Genomic DNA, 17,739 nt, shown 5'->3' on the forward strand with positions numbered 1-17,739 from the left:
ACTTTTTAATATTTCTTTTTATTCACATCATTCAATGCCTCCATGCTTTATTTATCACACACCATTCAAACTCTGTATTGGATAAAGAATTATTAATTATCTCATGGGCTTTTCTAGAATGCTTTCATTGTAGTGTCTTAGTTCTTCATAAACATTTCTTTTTTTCACAAAAGTAAAATGGTATTATTATTATTTCCCTTTTACAGTTAGGGAACTGAAGCACAGAGAAATTGAGGCAAACTTTTCAAAAGTGTGCACTAATTATGGGTGCACAATTTGAGAAGCTTAGTCCGTGATTTTTCAGAAAACTTAATGTTTTATAGCACTTCATATATTCAGAGTAGAGCTCTCATTGACCTTAGAGTTGGGAGCACTTAACAGTTCTGCAAGTAACACATCAGGTGTCTCAAGTTGGACACCTAGAAAATGAGGAACACACAAAAATAGGAACAGATGCCAACTGTAAAAATGTGACTTGGCTAACATCATAAAGAAATTTTGTGGCAGAGGCAGGGATAGAATCCAATTATCCATGGTGGCATTCAACTGCCTTAATCAGGAGATCATCCTTTTTCTTCCTACGGTTGCCTGCATCATTCACTACACACCTTCCAATTTCTCCAACAAACTAAGCCAGGGTTTTACAGACAACAGCTTTGTTCGCCACACAACATTCATTCACTTCCAGAGCACAATTCATGCTATCCACTGAATAATTCAGGGATCCTGTGAAAGTAGTCCTATGGGATCATATAATTGAAGACCTGTTTTTAATACACATGTATGAAAGACTGTAATCTTTTAATGTAGTTTTTTTTTTTTTTTTTTAAGGATTTCCCAAGTCTTAAAAAACGTAAACTGAAATACCTAAAATTTCAACACACAGAATCATACCGATTCCCTTCCTCCACCCCTGGTCATTGGCACATTTGGGATATTTAGGTTTACAGCACAGTCCTCTATCACTTGAGCTAATAGAGCAACTGAGTCATACGTAGGCTTTAAGGCCAGAAGGGACCACTGGATCTTCTAATCTGATTTCCTGTATGTCATAGGCCACCAACACCACTTGGCACCCACATATTAAATCCAGCAACTGTAATTACACTGAAGTATTACAGCCCACAGAAAATTAGACTATTATGTGCCACAGTGAAAGAACAGGAGGGACCGAGGTGTACCAATGTCCAAGGCCCTCTCAGTGGTAGATATATCTAGATAATCCTGGCAAGTGACCCACACTCCATGCTTCAGTGGAAGGCAACCCTTCCCCTTTCCCCCCCAAAGTCACTGCCAATCTGGCCTGGGGGACAATTCCTTCTTGCTCCCACATATGGTGATTAGTTAAGCCCTAAGCATGTGAGCAAGAACCAGGTAGCCAAGCATCTGACAGAGAGAATGCTTGATGCCACCTCAGAGCCCTGGCCCATCCTGCCCAGTGTCCTATCTCTAACTATGGCCATCTCTGATACTCCAGAGGAAGGAGTCCAAAGAGGGGAGGGGGAAAGGCTGTTTTTTCACATGTGAACCTCCAAGACACAAACTTCGCCAGTGAGTTTCACTGCTATTTGCTAGGCAGAAAAGTATGTTGAGACTCAGAAATAATGGAATCATTTCCAAGTACTGGAGTGGAGTGTATTCTAGTGTTTTAGACCCTTTTTCTTCTTCTCACCAGGCCTCCTTGTGCTCATATTCCCTATCCTTGCTGCTCCTGTCCCCTCTCTGACTGTTTTGCCCTTGGCTTCTGCCCATCCATTCCCACCTGACGTCTGCCTCTCCTCTGTTCCTGTCGTGTTTGATTTGAAATCTAGCACTACTGTACATCTGCAAGCCTGTGACCCAAATTTCCAGCACTGCTTCACAAATGTGAACATTAAATATGTAAGCATATCCCCTTGTATGTACAAAAGCTTATATTTTTTTGTCCAAATAGCTATTTCTTTGTGCACCCACCAGTTCTGCTGTTGTATCAATGGAAATCTGGTAAAAACATCATCCTCTTAGTCCTATATATTGGATAAACTGCTAAAACATTTATTAGCAGCAATGAAACCAGAACATATGTCATGCTGAATTATACTATATTGCTAGGCATTGGGGAAGAAGAGGTGTAGAATACACATTGGATCCTTTGGGGGAAAATATGTTTTGATTCTGCATGGAAAAGCAATGTAGGTATAAATAAATATGAGTCTGTCTCTGAAGTAGCTAACTTATTTTTAAATATTTCTGTGGGTGGAATAGTTACTATTATTTATTCAGAGGTGTGCTTGTTACATTTTATGACAAAAATGGCCATATAAAGCATTTGTAGAAAGGATGATCTAAGTGATTGTATCTGTGTAAGAACAGATTTGAAACAACTCTAACTGAATATTTAATGCAAAAATATATATATCTATATATATATATATATATATATATATAGATATATAGATATCTATCTATCTATAGTGAAATTTATTGATACTTCAAGGAACCAAATAGTTAAAGAATGCTCCAACCTTACGAGATATCTGTGGGACTTGAAACTCAAACCTGTAATAAACTGCAATTCCTGCATTTGCCTATAAGTAACCATTCAGACAGCTTTATAATTTTCCCACTATTCATTTATGCACCAACAAACTCCAGTTGAATCAACATCTGTTTTTCAAAGAAAGCAAATCTAACCTTCTCTTCTAATTTCTTACATTTGTCATTTAAACAAATATCAATGAAGGATTTAACCAAATGCTATGTTCAGACAAAACATAAAATACTGTGAGCTTGTTTTATCCTCATTCTAATACCAAGTCCTCCCTCCAGTGGCTGCTGTTAAGTTTTTTTACTTTTGTCTAAAATAATTGATAAATTGTCTTTTTTAAAAGCAAAATTCAGTTCTCTTGTGCTTCTAAGTTGGCAGGTGATCATGTGGGTTTTCTATTATTTCCTCAGTGGCAGGCTCACCAGCTAGTAAATCTGTAGGGGGCAAAGTAACCAGAGTCCTATATTTTGCCTAAATTTTGCATATGGCATTACCCAATTGTTGGCTTTACATTGATTAATCTGACTTGCTTTGTAATTTAACAGATTCATTCCATTTTCAAAGAAGAGGTTTTTTTTCTGACTAGTAACAAGCCTTTGAGGACTTGTCTACAACCTGTAATTTTGTTAACTAATATGTGTGAAAATATGATTACAAATTGTTTTGTAGATGAGGCCTAGGAGAACAAAGTAGCAGACGTTACAAGTTGCAGTGTCTAAAGTAGTTTCTTTGAAATGTGTTGTCACATTGATCAGGTATTCTGGTTTGTAACACTTCTTAGATGTTCATTAAAATGATTTTTTCCCCAAATGCCTTAATGGTATTTACATACAGTGTGGTGTCACCATTGCTTTGCTACAAATGCACATATTGATGTATGACAGGAATTTATATTCAGTGAACTCTTACTTAGTAGTCTATTCGCAAGTGTTGCAAACCAATTGCACCAAGTTGTTGTTTTAGTCAGTTCATCCTCTAAATATTTTGGTTTGGTAAGATATGTTCCAGGAAATTTTAAAATTTCTCTGTGTTTTATTATTTTTACTGATTGTTTAAGCTTCTGTTATGAGTGCAGCATTTTTTTTATCCAGTAAAAATGTAAGTTTGCTACAACCTGCACATTTTGTTAGTCTTGTTTAGATTAATCATGTTGAAATGTGTCGGAATTGGAGAAGTGCAGAATCTGAACTGGGATCCTGGATAAAAGGAAAGGTGAGAGGAACTGGAAGTGTGCTGCTATTGCAGTGTAGTCGAGTTTGAGCAGTCTTGTGTATTGGAACAAAGAAAAATGATGTTTTCCCCCATACTTGCTTAATGGATTAGTGGACCTAATATCAGTTTTTAGAATTTATATACTCCTTAGTTGACAAAAAACAACCTTTGAAATTGTTGCATGTGATTTTTTTCATTAAACCAGAAGATATAACATAACATGTTACTACTTTTTCTCTGAGACCATGAATGCATGTTATCCATAGTATTCTAAATCTGTGAAAACAGAACATATGGCAGCTTTTATTATGCTATTTAAATAAAATTACTCCCCTTAACCTTCCAACATTGGCTTACCTATTAAATATCTCTGTTAACTAGCTAGTAGTACAATGAGTTACCAAAACTGAAAGGAAATTATCTTGGGGTTCCTGCTCACAGATGTAAGTGTGAGGGAGGCAGGAGTATATAAAGCTTGATCCTATTAGTCTCTCTGGAGGGAAGATTATCAAACTTATAATAGAACCTGTTCCAAATTGCTAAAAAAATGGTTCATGCAGACACAGCCATGAAAAGATATATTTTGGAGAAGGATAAATCAGATTGACTGATGATCGAAATTTGTAACCAAGAATCCAGAAAGCTGGAGGGGGAGAGAGGGCTTCAATGCTTCCACAGTCCTTTATTTAAAAAAAAAACAAAAAACTGAGTTGCTCTGTTGGTATTCTCCCTAGCGTCAAATTCATGTGGATGGAAAAAGGTTGCAGAGTTCAGTGTTTGAGGTCCTCTGCTGAAAATGGAAAAAATATAAATATCTTTTGCTGCTAATAATCTCTCATACTAAATAAATCTAGGAGTACTATATGGCTGGACACGTGTTCTTTTATAAATTCTAGATACTGAGAAAACAGAGCACGCAAGAAATATTCCTGTGTTCTTTGTTTTGAAATGCTGACTCGATAAAGATTACACATGACATGTTATTTATAGTTTTATTAATACATAGTGGATTCTCTGTTGGGATTGTAGAAGGCAAGAAGATATGATAATTGCTTTGTGTAGTTCACAGAACAAAATTGCAAAAAGAGATGTTTTGAATCTACTTTAAACTCTAACTGTTTCTTGCAAACCCATATTTAAACAGTAGTGGTTATCAAGAGCTATACAATCTGTCAATTCTGTGTCCCAATTCACATCAGTAAAAACCTTCTGCCACTTTATTCTCTGTAACCTAACCCCCATCGGGTAACTAATGGCAAATAAACTATGTCAAATGCACATATTAACATATATCAAATATATCGAACTTCATGTTGGCTGCATTTTTCAATAGCATTTACCTGTGGTCATGCAGACTTATCTCTCTGAATTTTTATTAGGAAAACTAAATTGGGAATTTATAATGTTCTTGAGTTAGGTACACCAGCTGTGCCACAACAAGGAAAACGACTTGGAGGTAAAAATGTAACAGAATGAGTAAGAGAGCAGTAGACACACTGCTGTTACTCTTGGCACTATGTGTTACAACTACATTGTGATGAGTGATGTAGTTAGCGGCTTTCTAAGGGCTCATCTGCATGGGGATACTCAGAAAAATTAATTCGAATTAACTAAGGGTGTGAATTTAAAGTGAGTTGGTTAAATCACATAAACCCCTATGTTAAAACTTCTATTCTGAATTAAAGTGACCTTAATTTGGTTTAGTTTAATTCACTTTGGAATTCACAGAATTAAGGCCACTTTAACTCTGAATAAAAGCATCTATATGGAGGCTTAATGCAGTTTAACTAATCCACTTTAAATTCACACCTTTAGATAATTTGTCTTAATTTTTTTCAGTGTTCCAGTGTAGACAAGCCCTTAGTCTTTGAACTGCGTTGCGGTAATGAAACTCTAGTCTATGCAATTTTAGCGAAACATAATCTTATGTGGTATAGTAAGGACAATAAATTATAACTGCTGTTTAATGTGGGAATAATCCAACTGGATTATGGATTGCTGTTGGTTGTTTATGCTTTTGGTTTATATCTTCCGTTTATTACTTTGATATTCAATAAGTACAAACCATATTCAATTTGGAAGAGCAACAGGTTTGCAGTTCTAACCTTCTATTGGAAAGGCTAGAATGGAACATCAATTAGATTCTAATAAGCTAATCTTTACCATTACCACTGTGAAATGGAATCCTTCACCAATCATTGCAGGGGGTTTATAATAGGACCCCACTATTTTTCTTAATTTTTTTTATAAGGTAGTTGTATTTTTAAGTATTACATTGCTGTTAGTGGGTTAATAAATACATTAGTGGTTTCTCAAGGTGGGGATAAGAATCAACCCTAATTTAACTTTGAGAATAGTGTATCAAATGCATTTGTAATTTTCTTTCCAGCAGAAAACTGTTGTTCAAATATATGAGAAAAAAAAATGGTCTTCAGAATCACATGTGATATCTAGTTAAGCAGAAATCAATGAACTGGCTAGTTCCTAACTTTGATGATTGATTTTTAGCTCATCCTGTGAAGATTGATGTCCATTTCCTTCATCACTTTAATTTTGTTGACAATTTGGATAAACATGGCACAGCTCCAACAAGGAGGCCCAGATGAAAAAGAAAAAACCACTGCACTAAAAGGTATGAACTTATTTTGTCTCTTATATATATATAATTATTTCAGAGACATTTATTAAAATTAATGAAAGGGAAATAGAATTCCTTTGTTGTAGCTGTGGTTTAGGATCCTGGGAATTACCAGAATGGATTAGACTGGTGGTCCATCTACTGCAGTATCCAGTCTCTTACAGTGGTCAGTATGGGTTGCTTCAGAGGAAGATGCTAGAAAACTAAACAATAAATTATAACTGCTGTTTAATGTGGGAATAGTTACTGGCATACTATTTCCAAAAACATCTCCCAGTCTCCTTTAGTGATCTTACAATTACTCAGATACCATAGTGTAGGTAGACAGGCATTGAACCTTGTGAAACCCCACAACATGCCCTTTGGAATGGATAAAAAATTATCCAACCTTACGAAATGGGATTTCTCAGAAAGAGAGGACTGGCATATTACATCCACCCTAAGAAAACTTTAAATAAAACATTATTTTTGTCAGATATACCTGTTAAAATAAACCAGGCGTACTATGATGTCATCTTTTTTAGATTTATTGTCTAGAATAGACTTGGATGAACTGATGAAAAAAGATGAGCCACCACTTGAGTTTCCTGATACTCTTGAAGGATTTGAGTATGCTTTTAATGAAAGTAAGTAGAATGTGCTTTGTGAAGATTCTACTTAGAAATTGTATAATATGAATAGATTATCAGAATGTTGATTATACCTTGTAAAGCCTTGCTAGAATTTCATAGTTTTCTGTTAAGAAATAAAGTTTTATACTGGAATATAACTGTCACTCTGCCTGGAGTAGCTCATGACCAATAGGTGCCTACCTCAGGGTGGACTGTCAAAACCAGGGCAAACACCTCAAACTGATGGTGTGTTCTATAAATAGATTTTACCAAGCCAGTAACAAACGTGAACTCCTGAATCACAATAACAGTCTTACCATGGAATCACAGACAATCCCCTTAGACTGTCCCATCTATTTTACCAACCAGACAAACTGAACTTAGTGATAAATAGTCATTTACAACAAAAAACACACCATATTCAGATTGTTTCGCATCCAAAGAGATCAGTCACTTACCCCAGATCAATTGGTACCAAAAATATTACACCACAGACAACACCTGTAGCCAATTCTGTAATAAACTATCTTAATGTTTATTGAATAGGAAAAAGAAATGAGAGAGTTATTTACAGGTTAAAGCAAGCGAACATATACACACAAGTGAGTTACTAAGAGTGACAAAGTTGTAGTGATCTATCAATTCAAAGTGTTCATGTGCACGTCTCTTCTTCCTGGGTGGAAGGAGTAAAGCAATCTAAGTTGTTTATCCTCTGATATTCCATAGTGGTTCATCTGGTGTCTATGGGCCTTTTTCTGTTGTGCAGGAAATAACTTCTGTGGCAAACTATTATTTCACACTTGGTAATGTTTCTCTCCTGACCGTGAGGGTTTATCATTTCAGAGCACACACTTTTACAGTTCAGGGCAAACACTTAAATATTTACCTTATAACATGGGATATAAATATTATAAGTGAGATTAATGCATGCAGCAACATACAAGCATTTAATTGAGTCTCAACATTAAATACATTCTTATAAGACTAATATCTATTTTGAGCAAAACTAACATAAAGGTGACTTGGTCTGAGCTACAAGTTTGTCAGCTCTTAGCTAATTCCTACAGCCTGGACAAGAGCTGGCATCTGGCCTGCCAGAAACTTAATAACGCTCTTGGAAATCTAGTGAAGTAATTACAAAGTTTGCAGAATTGACAAGCAGTCCATCATCCAACATGTTGATCCAACATGTAGATTTGTACATTACGTACCTATGTAGATTGTTTCAACTTCCTGTCTTTCATTATGAAAGATTTGATCCAAAAAATTCTAAAAATAATTTCTAAAACTATTTATTTTTAACATTGAAAATTAAATTGGTGGCCCTACCACTAGTGACATTTTACTTACAGACTCAATTTACTCATTAGAAAAAAAACTAGTATTATTAATCATTTAGATAGAAATTTATGCAGGTTACTCATATTTATGAGATAAACTTAAAAATTCCATACTTGCTGATGGGAGAATAGTTCTGAGGAAGAGCATTCTCTGGGATAATAGGATAGATCTATGAATTAGCAATGGGACACTGTCTTTTACTGTAGGTCACAAGTTTGAATCCAGGCTAAGTTATTAGTGACCACAAGTTACCACCATCTATTTGGTGATGCATGTTAAATAAGTTGGTGGTTTTTATAATTGTCTAATATCTACATTATAAAATCCATCATCATAGTTGGTACCCATGTTATCAATCTCAAATGAGAAATGAAGGATTGAACAGGCACGGAAACTGAAAAAATATCAGATTCCCAGAAGGGGTCCCCACAAAATTGTTTGAAATCTGTAGGAGGACAGACTGGGAAGTTTACACTCATATTGCCATGTAGTGCCTGTTCTGTGAATAGAGAACTTTAGTTTTTAATGCTGTCACCTTCCACTTTTAAGGGAAAAAAAGAGCTTTCCTTTAAATGATAGTCATTTATGCAACACTTAGCTTTTTTTTAATACCCTGATGGCTTTCAAAAGAAGGTACTTAGAGACTAAAAGTGTCATGAAAGTGATGCTCTTTCTTTGATGGGAGGGGTTAACTCTGTCACTTCTCAGCTTTTTTTTTTTTTTAAAGATATGTACAGCCTCTACTATTGTCTGCTCTACTGACTTCAGAGTTAATAGTGTACATGTGGTTGCTAAAAGGAGAATGGCTAAATCTGAATGGGGGGATGATGTTTTGGAATTATGTTATTAAAAGTTACGTCACTAACCTAATAGCCTGAGTGACTTCCTTAGGGAGTAACAAACACTGGAGCATATGCTCCCGGTTAGGGTATTGCCATAGAGGGACACGTTTTACTCTGATATTTCTAACTTGTATGTACTATAATGCATTTTTAAGTTGTAATCTGTGTGTTTCTATTTATGAAGGTGAAGTAAGTCAGATTTTTTTTTCTGCTTTGTAGAATTTGAGAAGATGGGGTTTCCAAGCATTTTAGGCATACTTGAAAATAAACTACAGTTCTTACTAGATATTTGCTATGATTTCCTTAGGGAAAGAGGAACTTCATCAGCAACCTGCTTTAAAATGAGCTGTACTTAATAGTAACTAGCTGAGAAGGAACAACTGAGCATAAAAATTTTAAAAAATGTAGAGGTCTTAAAAGAAACAGTATGGTGAAGATTTTGTAAAGAGAGGGATATTGGGATCTGAGATATCTGATAGGGACTTGGGAAGGAACATTTCCCTGGAGATTAGTAATTGGAAAAATACACTGAAATTGAGGTAATGGCAGGGCTGAGAAAGTCAAACCTCTTCTTTTATTAAATGAGCAGGTTTATAGGCAGGAATACTGAAGATAGCAGAAAGCTCTCAAATGTTTTGTTTGCAGCTTCAAGTTTTCAAAACTAATCTTATTCCTTTTAAATAACATTTTCATGCACAGAATTCTTTATCAGAATTTAGAGTACACAAGGAGATATCAACTAAGTTAATATATTTGTCATTATCTTGCAGAGGACAAAAAATTCTGCTAACAAACCATGCTTCTGTCATTCAGCTATTTCAGCATTATAGGATAATATGGTTAGATATTATTCATTACTTCTCTGGTTAAACACAACTTTGTATCACCTTTTGTGGCCATTACATTTTATGTTTATATTTTGGTTAATAAGTTGAAATATAACTGGTAAAATATCTGATATACTTCTCCCTACTCCAGTCTAAGTCTTTGTGGGCTGCCATTTTATTCCACAGTCATCTCTGTCTAATCCCTTTCTTCATCTGTAGCTTAATGTGCTTTTGTTCTTCATTTATGAAACTAAGAGACTGTAATGTTGCGCTACCAAAAAAAATTGCTGTGGTTTTCATCTTTTCTTGGACATGCTGTATCATTTTTCTGCTATTAGCTCAAGGTGCAAGAGTTCCAAGGTGTGTCCTGAATTAAGGTCCCCCGCTTGATTGCATTGTGGAGCTGAGGCATTTGACTTGTAACTGAAACTACGTGTTAGAGATTTAAGAGTTTAATTTTCAAAAACTCAGCTTTTCTTTTTGTTTTGCAATGTGCCACTCAGTTTTTGCATGTGCAATTTAATTGAGTAAAAATTATTAGTAGCTTACATCTAATTATCTGGTTGATTGGTTCAAATCAGATTGTTAGCTATTCAGCTACTAATTCTTCATTTTAGTGCATAGTTTTAGGGACACAAATATTACTTGCACAAGTTTCCAGGCTGAAATTTGGGTCTAAAGCTCAGTATGTCATCTTTTGTGTTCCATATGATTCAGCGGTGAATATGAATTGGAAGTGAATGTGATGATGGTCTTGCCATGGTCCATTTAGTTGAAGTGCCCTACATGGTAACTGAATGTAGAGAGAAGGGAGAAAGAATAATGTGGTATGAATGACAGTGGTTCTGCTTTTAGATAAACATTGTATTTTACTTTCAACAATGAATTGTTACCTCTGCTTTTTAAAACTCTTAACATGTATATTTAAATCTAATATTATTGTTTCTTTTATAGAGGGGCAATTAAGGCATATAAAAACTGGGGAGCCCTTTGTTTTTAACTACCGTGAAGATTTACATAGATGGAATCAAAAGCGCTACGAAGCTCTTGGAGAGGTATATGCTCTGTGTGTGTGTGTATGTAAACTATGTGTTATAGTTTTCCTCTGTGTGTTAAAATATAGGTAGAAATGAAGTTATTTTAATCTTTACTTAAAAATATGTTCTATGTTTTAATGCGCTAACAACAATTTAAATTATTAACTGTGTAATTTACGATGTTACAATTTAAGTTCTGGACTACGTCTTTTAACTCTTGTGTTTAAAGTAGAATATAGTTTGGACCATACAAACAGAAAAGAGACAAGATGGGTGAAAGTTTCTCACCAATTGAAGTCGGTCCAATAAAAGATATTATGTCATCCAACTTGTCTCTCTAATACCTGGGACTAACAGAGCTACAACACCACCTGCAAACAAACAGAAAAGGATAATTTTAATAGTTTAAAATGTATTTTTTTAAAAAGCTATACTCTCTCTAACTTTCCTCTCCACTAGCCAATTCATAGATACTAAAAGTTTGTGATCTCACTTTCCATATGGAAGGAACATTCTGGCTGATTCTGCTCATTTTTCTTATTGTCTCCAGCAGATGGAGAGAGCAATCAGGGCTTGCTAAAATAGGTGTTTGGATTTTACCATTTTTCTTTTGGTAAATGGTTTTTCCAAATTGTTTACGTTCTGTCAGGATTAATTAGTTTGGAATAGGATGCTTCATTGTTGTTTTCTTTCCCTTTGCTCACCGAAACGTTCTGTAGAGATGCAATGAACTTGCTCTGGTGTATATAGTACCTCTTTCAGTTGAAAAGGATTGTTGTGTGAGAAAGTTGCCTTCCAGTTTCAGTGTGTCCTACTTATGCTTGGGAAGCCATAGCATTGAGTTGACATGAAAGGATACTTCTGGCCTCGGGGGCTGTAAAAACATGGATGTCCAGGTCTGTACTGCTCTGCTCTGACCCTGCCCGATAGCAGTATGTTGGTCCTGATATAGTCAGTGGCTTTTGGAAGCCTTCTCTGAAGAGAAATTCTTTGACGCACAAATTGGTGCTGTTTTCTCAGAGATTTTATCTCTTGCTTTTCACTATTAGGAAGCGCTATGGCACTGTCAACAAAAAAACTGTGATTGACCTTTGCATCTGATCCTCTTGCGTTGGCCATTTTCACTGGACCTTTTGCCTGAGTACTGGCAAATGTACTTTAAATGCTTTGCTCTCCATTTCCTCTTTCTGTAAAGTTAACTCAAATTACAAGGGATGTATTTGATTGTGAACATGCTAAGAAAACACTTTGTCTTTTTTAAATTTCTTTGCTGTTCAAGTGTAACCAAGTTAATATATTAAGCACAACATCCCACAACCGATTGTGACAAAATAAGTAGTATAAATCTTGAACTGGTTTTTGTGACTGCATAATGAGAAATGTACTTCAATAAATCAAAAAGGGTTTTTTTGTTTTTGTTTAATTCTCTGCTGCTTGTGAGGGTTTCCAGGGTATATTTATTAAGACTGAACAGACATATAATTATAGGGTATTTTCTAGTTATAACAGGATTTTTGTATATTCTGAGAAATTTTATAGATATTGACAAAGTAGGTTCAAGCAGAAGGTAGAGAGCACTAATTGCAAAAGTGGTTGTCTGCTCCTCTACCTGATTGATTGGATAGCACAGACAATACTCCATTTCCTCTGACTGAACCCAGGAGAATGAATGGAGTGTGAGTTGAGGACTTAAATACTGGCAAAGTGGGGACTGTTGACTGTAGACCAAGAATTTGGGAGCAGTTGGGAGAGGTCTAGACTAGGTGCAGAAGGGAACGATGCCATTCTTACAGAAAATGAGGAGTGGAGAGGGAGGGGAAAAGGTTGCAGGAGTTAAAAAGGAGACATGTGTGCACACACACACTTCAAATGTACGTGGTATTTGTTTTATGAAATATAAATAGTGCACCATCATGAAAGAAAATACATTTAATCTATATGGCAGAGAAAGGGAAAATCATTCAAAAATGTAAATTACAGAAAACATAAATCAGAAATTTCCTATGGGATTACCTAAATAATAAAATATATTAAAACTATTGTTACACTATCACAGAAATTTTGGTCTCACCACAGAGGTTAGGGGTCATATGCAGAAATTAGGTTCAGCTAATCACAGAGTAGATAGAAACCTTAGCATGCAGGTACAGGATTAATTTTTTTGCAAAAGAAGGTATTTGGAATTATGAGTATCATTAATCATAAGATTTTTGGAGAATTAAAATAGGATTTTTTCCTTCTAGATTTCCTGTAAGTTAAAGAACACCTTTGTCTCAGTAGCATTAAAAATAAGATGTTACCTGCTACTAATTTTCTCTGTAGTTGCAAAGAGCATGATTCATTTGAATACTAAGAAAATGGAGCTGTTTGTGTAGTACAAATGAAAGCATCGATAAATAGATGAGGACATGTAAGTTAATGAGGAAGGGAGCATTAAATAGTCTGCATTTGGAAGGACAGAAGCTTAAATTAACCAAATTTTGATGATAGTCTGCATGTGCACCTGAAGGCATTTGTGGCCAGTCCAGCAGCCCTTACAGATGTGAATTAGCTACTGGATCAGGTTCCAAATAAAATCTGTCCGTGGGCAGTGGAAATCCTTTTTCAACTATAGTTATATATTCTTTATCACTGACTAGCCCTTATTATAATAAACTAAATATGTACTGTCTAGCATGGCAAAATGATATTTGCATGACTTTGTCACCTGTGTGCTGTTAGTTTGTTTTTAAAACTTTACTGAGATAGCATAAAGTAAATCAAGAGTGGTGGAATATTTTTCCGAAATTAGTTAATATATCAAGAATATGCCACGGATCTACAAAGAATGTAGAATGAGTTTGTGTCAAAATCATGTTTGTTTTTATTGGACTGAAAAATGGATTTTCAGCAAATAAAGTATTGTAGGGAAAATCCTGTGGAGCCTCTGTAGCCCCAGAATGAGCATGCTCAGTGGATGGAGGATGTACAGGTCAGCTGGGAATGGAGCTTGCTCAGTGCAGAGAATTAAGCTGCTGACTTCTAACAGGTCTCTACTTGGCATACGTGAACAGCATTCTTTTTCAGAGGCTCAGGACTCAGCCAAATTTGGGTGAATTTTCACAGGGACAGCAAAAGCACATCCTTGACATAACAGCAATCCCATGCCAAATTTCAAGTCCCAGCCCCAAGACATAGTGGTGCTGGAACTTCTTAATGAGACAGTTGTCCAAATTTTTTTAAACACATTTAAACACATTTTTTCCCTAACCTCATTCTCAGATATGACTGAACTGTTTTAGTTGAAATGTAAATTCATCCTAATGCGGACACATGACATGGCCAATTTCATCCCAAATGGCTAGAATTTGGCAACATTCTAAGTAACTGAAAGTGGGGTGTTAAAATGGAAAGTGGAGGGCAATCTTAACTATAGGCTCTGCTCCCTGTGCCAGCCTAATAATAATTTTCTTTGACATTGGTTTTCTTTTTCTCCCTCTTGTCTGCTTCTGAAATCAAAAAGCTTGTTTTCAAACAAATGGCTTTAATAATAGACAAGGGATGAGAAATGCAGAGGAAAAAAACCCCTCTAAATAATATCTTTTTTTAAATTTACTTTGTAGAATCGGCACGTGTTTAACTTTTTATTGTCTGTTTACTGTGAACTTTTTGGTGAGTAAAGAAGGTGGAGAGACAATTAGTCATTTTTTGTCCCAACGGTTATTCAAAAAATGAAGACTACTAAATAGTACCTAAGGAAAGTTAAATTTAAATATGAATGCATGTCTTGGCTGCATGCAGTATTCATTTGCATATCCACTTTTGAAAATCTGATGTTTGGAAAGACTTTTACTGAAGAGATTATGTCAGATGTGCATCAGTGAACCCTTCTAGTTTGTAGGCAGCAATTGGCAGTAGGTTCATCACAGTGACATGACAGTATGCAGGGTTCACAGATAGTTTCATAATTATTGTTAGCACGTTTCTTGAAAGAAGTGATGAGCGTCTCATAAAACCCAGATGGGAGTATGTTACATTGTTGATAAATGTGTTTTTACATTTTTAAATTGATAAACAGTGAAAAACAGAAAAGATACAATAAGGCAGATGGTTGTTTATGTAACTACTGGCAAGTTGCTGTGATTTGAAGAATGTTACTTATTGTTAATAAAAGAAAGAAAAAAAATAGAGTGGATGTTTCAATGGGTTAGTCATGAGTTTCTTAAAATAAAACCTTTAGAAACTTTATCTTAATCAGAATGGGATCCACCCTCAGCAACTGATGTCTTAGATGGAAGAGATTGAGTATGGCAGCACTTATCAGACTTTTGCACATACCATTTTCATAAAGTTGGAAGACTTGAGGATAATAATCAAGTGTGAAATCTTCAGATATTTAATAGGATGGTCATGGTAGATATGAGTACCATGTAATGTCTTTTAACCTTTACTTCTTTCCATTTTAGTTTTTTTCTTTTGAAATAAAAACTTCTATTTAAATATAGTTATATCTCTGCTTTCTATTGCTTCTAATAAAAAAGCAAATATTAATTGCACAACAAAATATATTTGTATTTGTCACTGTTCACATTGTTTAACAATGAATAAAACATCTACTACCAGATCATCAGAGAGTTTACAGAGAGGAAAAAAGAAGTGAGGATATAAAGTCTGTCCATTATTTGTGGGAGAAGAGGTGAACAAACAAGTTGATTTTCTATTGGATAGGTGGAAAGTAGAAAAATTATAAAAGAGCAGTTCCTAATCAGAACAGAGATCAAGATAGTGTGGGTGTGAAAGCACACTGATTTCATCTTCACTAGATGGTTCCATTTTGATGATTCCATTTCAGTTGTTCCATTGTGTGTGTTTAGTTTCCTTTTTCCATCAATAATCTTTAGAAGTTTCTGTGTGGAGATCATCTCCCACTGCAGAAAAATTTCATATTACTTTATCTGGAGCTTTCTAGAAACCAGGATAGATGTGGAGACCCCCCTTTGCAATAAAATATTTTAAAATCCATTTATATTTATTGTTCTCCTCCTTAGCTGAGTTGCAGAACTAAAAAAAAATTAGTGAAATGTTTAAATTTTTAATTTTTACTGGATTTTCTTCCTCTCCCTAGAATCAATAAGATTAAAAATGACAGTACCTTTAGCAGGAGATTTACTTCTCTTTTTTCAGTTTTCTGAGAACATTTTGAGATATGCAGAGATATTCCAGACTTGACAAAAGACGGATTTTGTTTCATACAAGATCTACCAGTTGTGCAGAATCTTTCCTATGAAGATCTTGATGATATTAGCTCTTTCTTGGTTCTGGCATGTTGTTCCATATGCTGATCCTCCCAGTAGAGGATTGTCTTTCTGTTTTTACCAGTCTGATTTACTGTGTCTCTCACATCTTTTCTCAACCCCCCACCACCATGTGTAGTATTTGAGTCTTTAAACTTTCCAGTTTAATGTCAGTGTTGGAGAGTTAAGTAGCAGAGTTTATACTTTATTATCAAGAACCTGGAACTTGCTTTGTAGAACGGATCATACTCCTGAGCATTTCACAATATGTTCACAGCTGAGGAATTTACAGTAGAATGTGTTTCTTGATTTAGGATTATGCATCAGAATTTTAACTTTTCTTTTAGAAAAAGGCAATTCTGTTCCTTTTTGTTGTGAAGATAATCTTCCAAATGTAAACCAATGTAGTGTTATATTCCTGAATCTGCAATCAGCCTGAAGCAGCTTTCAGAAAAGGAAACTGGTCCATTCATATTAAATATGAATTAAATTCATAACACAGAGACTCAATGGCAATTAAATGTCAACATTGGCTACTTCATTGGCTGATCATTATAGCAGAAATACCCATCTAATGTTATCACTCTTGTTGGACATGGTTTTGAATATTATTGAAGTGGAGCCAGGTGGACATTGTCATAAGTTGGTTAGATTGAAAACTAGAAGTTCAAGCCCTCCAACCTCCACACACAGAATTTTTTAAGTTATCTTTCTGCCTGTCCACAAGTGGGAGGGAAAGAAGAAAAGCATCTCTTCTCTGGTGCCAAAAGCGTCAACTGCTTCCTGCTCGCCAAAACTCCAAACTTACCTCTCATGCCTTTTCTGGAAGTCAAAAGCTTTAGCTTGTTTTAACCTATTTGACAAAACCTCCAGCGTTCCTCTGACAACTTCTGCAGTGCAGTTATGCATAGTCAGTATGAACTTCAGATGTGTGGTAAAATAATGTTTGTTTATTTTGATAAATTCAATGGAAATGTCTGATAACTTTATTTTTATATTTAATTTAATTAACTGATACTGCCATAGAATGTCCAGCCTGCTTTACTAATGAGGGCCTTTTAAACAGTATTTAGATTCAGCTTGCCACAGTGTACGGAGGTCTTGATTATATTTTTATCTCTGATCTGATTTAAAACTTCCAGTGATTCTCTAAGGGAGAAAAGCTGAGGTTTGATCTACACTACAGACCTATATTGGTATGATTACATCATTCAGGGGTATGAAAAATCCACACCCTGGAGTGATGTAGTTATACCAATTAAACCCCTGCTGCGTATATAGTGCTATGTCAGTAGGAGAGCTTCTTCTGCCAACAAAGCTATCACCTCTCAGATAGGCGGATTAACTATGCCAATGGGAGAACTCTCTCCTGTCGGCTTAGAGCATCTTCATTAAACTGTTACAGTGGTGCAGCTGCACTGATGCAACGTT

General features: G+C 35.3%; 1 protein-coding gene across 6 annotated transcripts in view; it reads left to right on the plus strand.

Annotated features, from left to right (window-relative positions):
- The window catches only part of ARB2A (ARB2 cotranscriptional regulator A), a 351,893-nt gene that overhangs the window by 23,032 nt on the left and 311,122 nt on the right, over positions 1-17,739 (plus strand). For all 6 annotated transcript variants that reach the window (XR_010923834.1, XM_067568691.1, XM_067568688.1 and 3 more), the window contains exons 2-4: positions 6,248-6,371; positions 6,902-7,003; positions 10,953-11,053. Coding sequence is in view for 5 of the 6 variants with exons in the window: in XM_067568691.1 (XP_067424792.1) it covers positions 6,266-6,371; positions 6,902-7,003; positions 10,953-11,053 (309 nt within the window). In the remaining variant the exon portion in view is untranslated. The remainder of the gene's footprint in view (positions 1-6,247; positions 6,372-6,901; positions 7,004-10,952; positions 11,054-17,739) is intronic.

This window comes from Emydura macquarii, unplaced genomic scaffold, assembly GCF_026122565.2.
Source record: "Emydura macquarii macquarii isolate MOO-44397 ecotype Brisbane River unplaced genomic scaffold, CSIRO-AGI_Emac_v2 contig_2897, whole genome shotgun sequence".
Taxonomy (NCBI): Eukaryota; Metazoa; Chordata; order Testudines; family Chelidae; genus Emydura; species Emydura macquarii.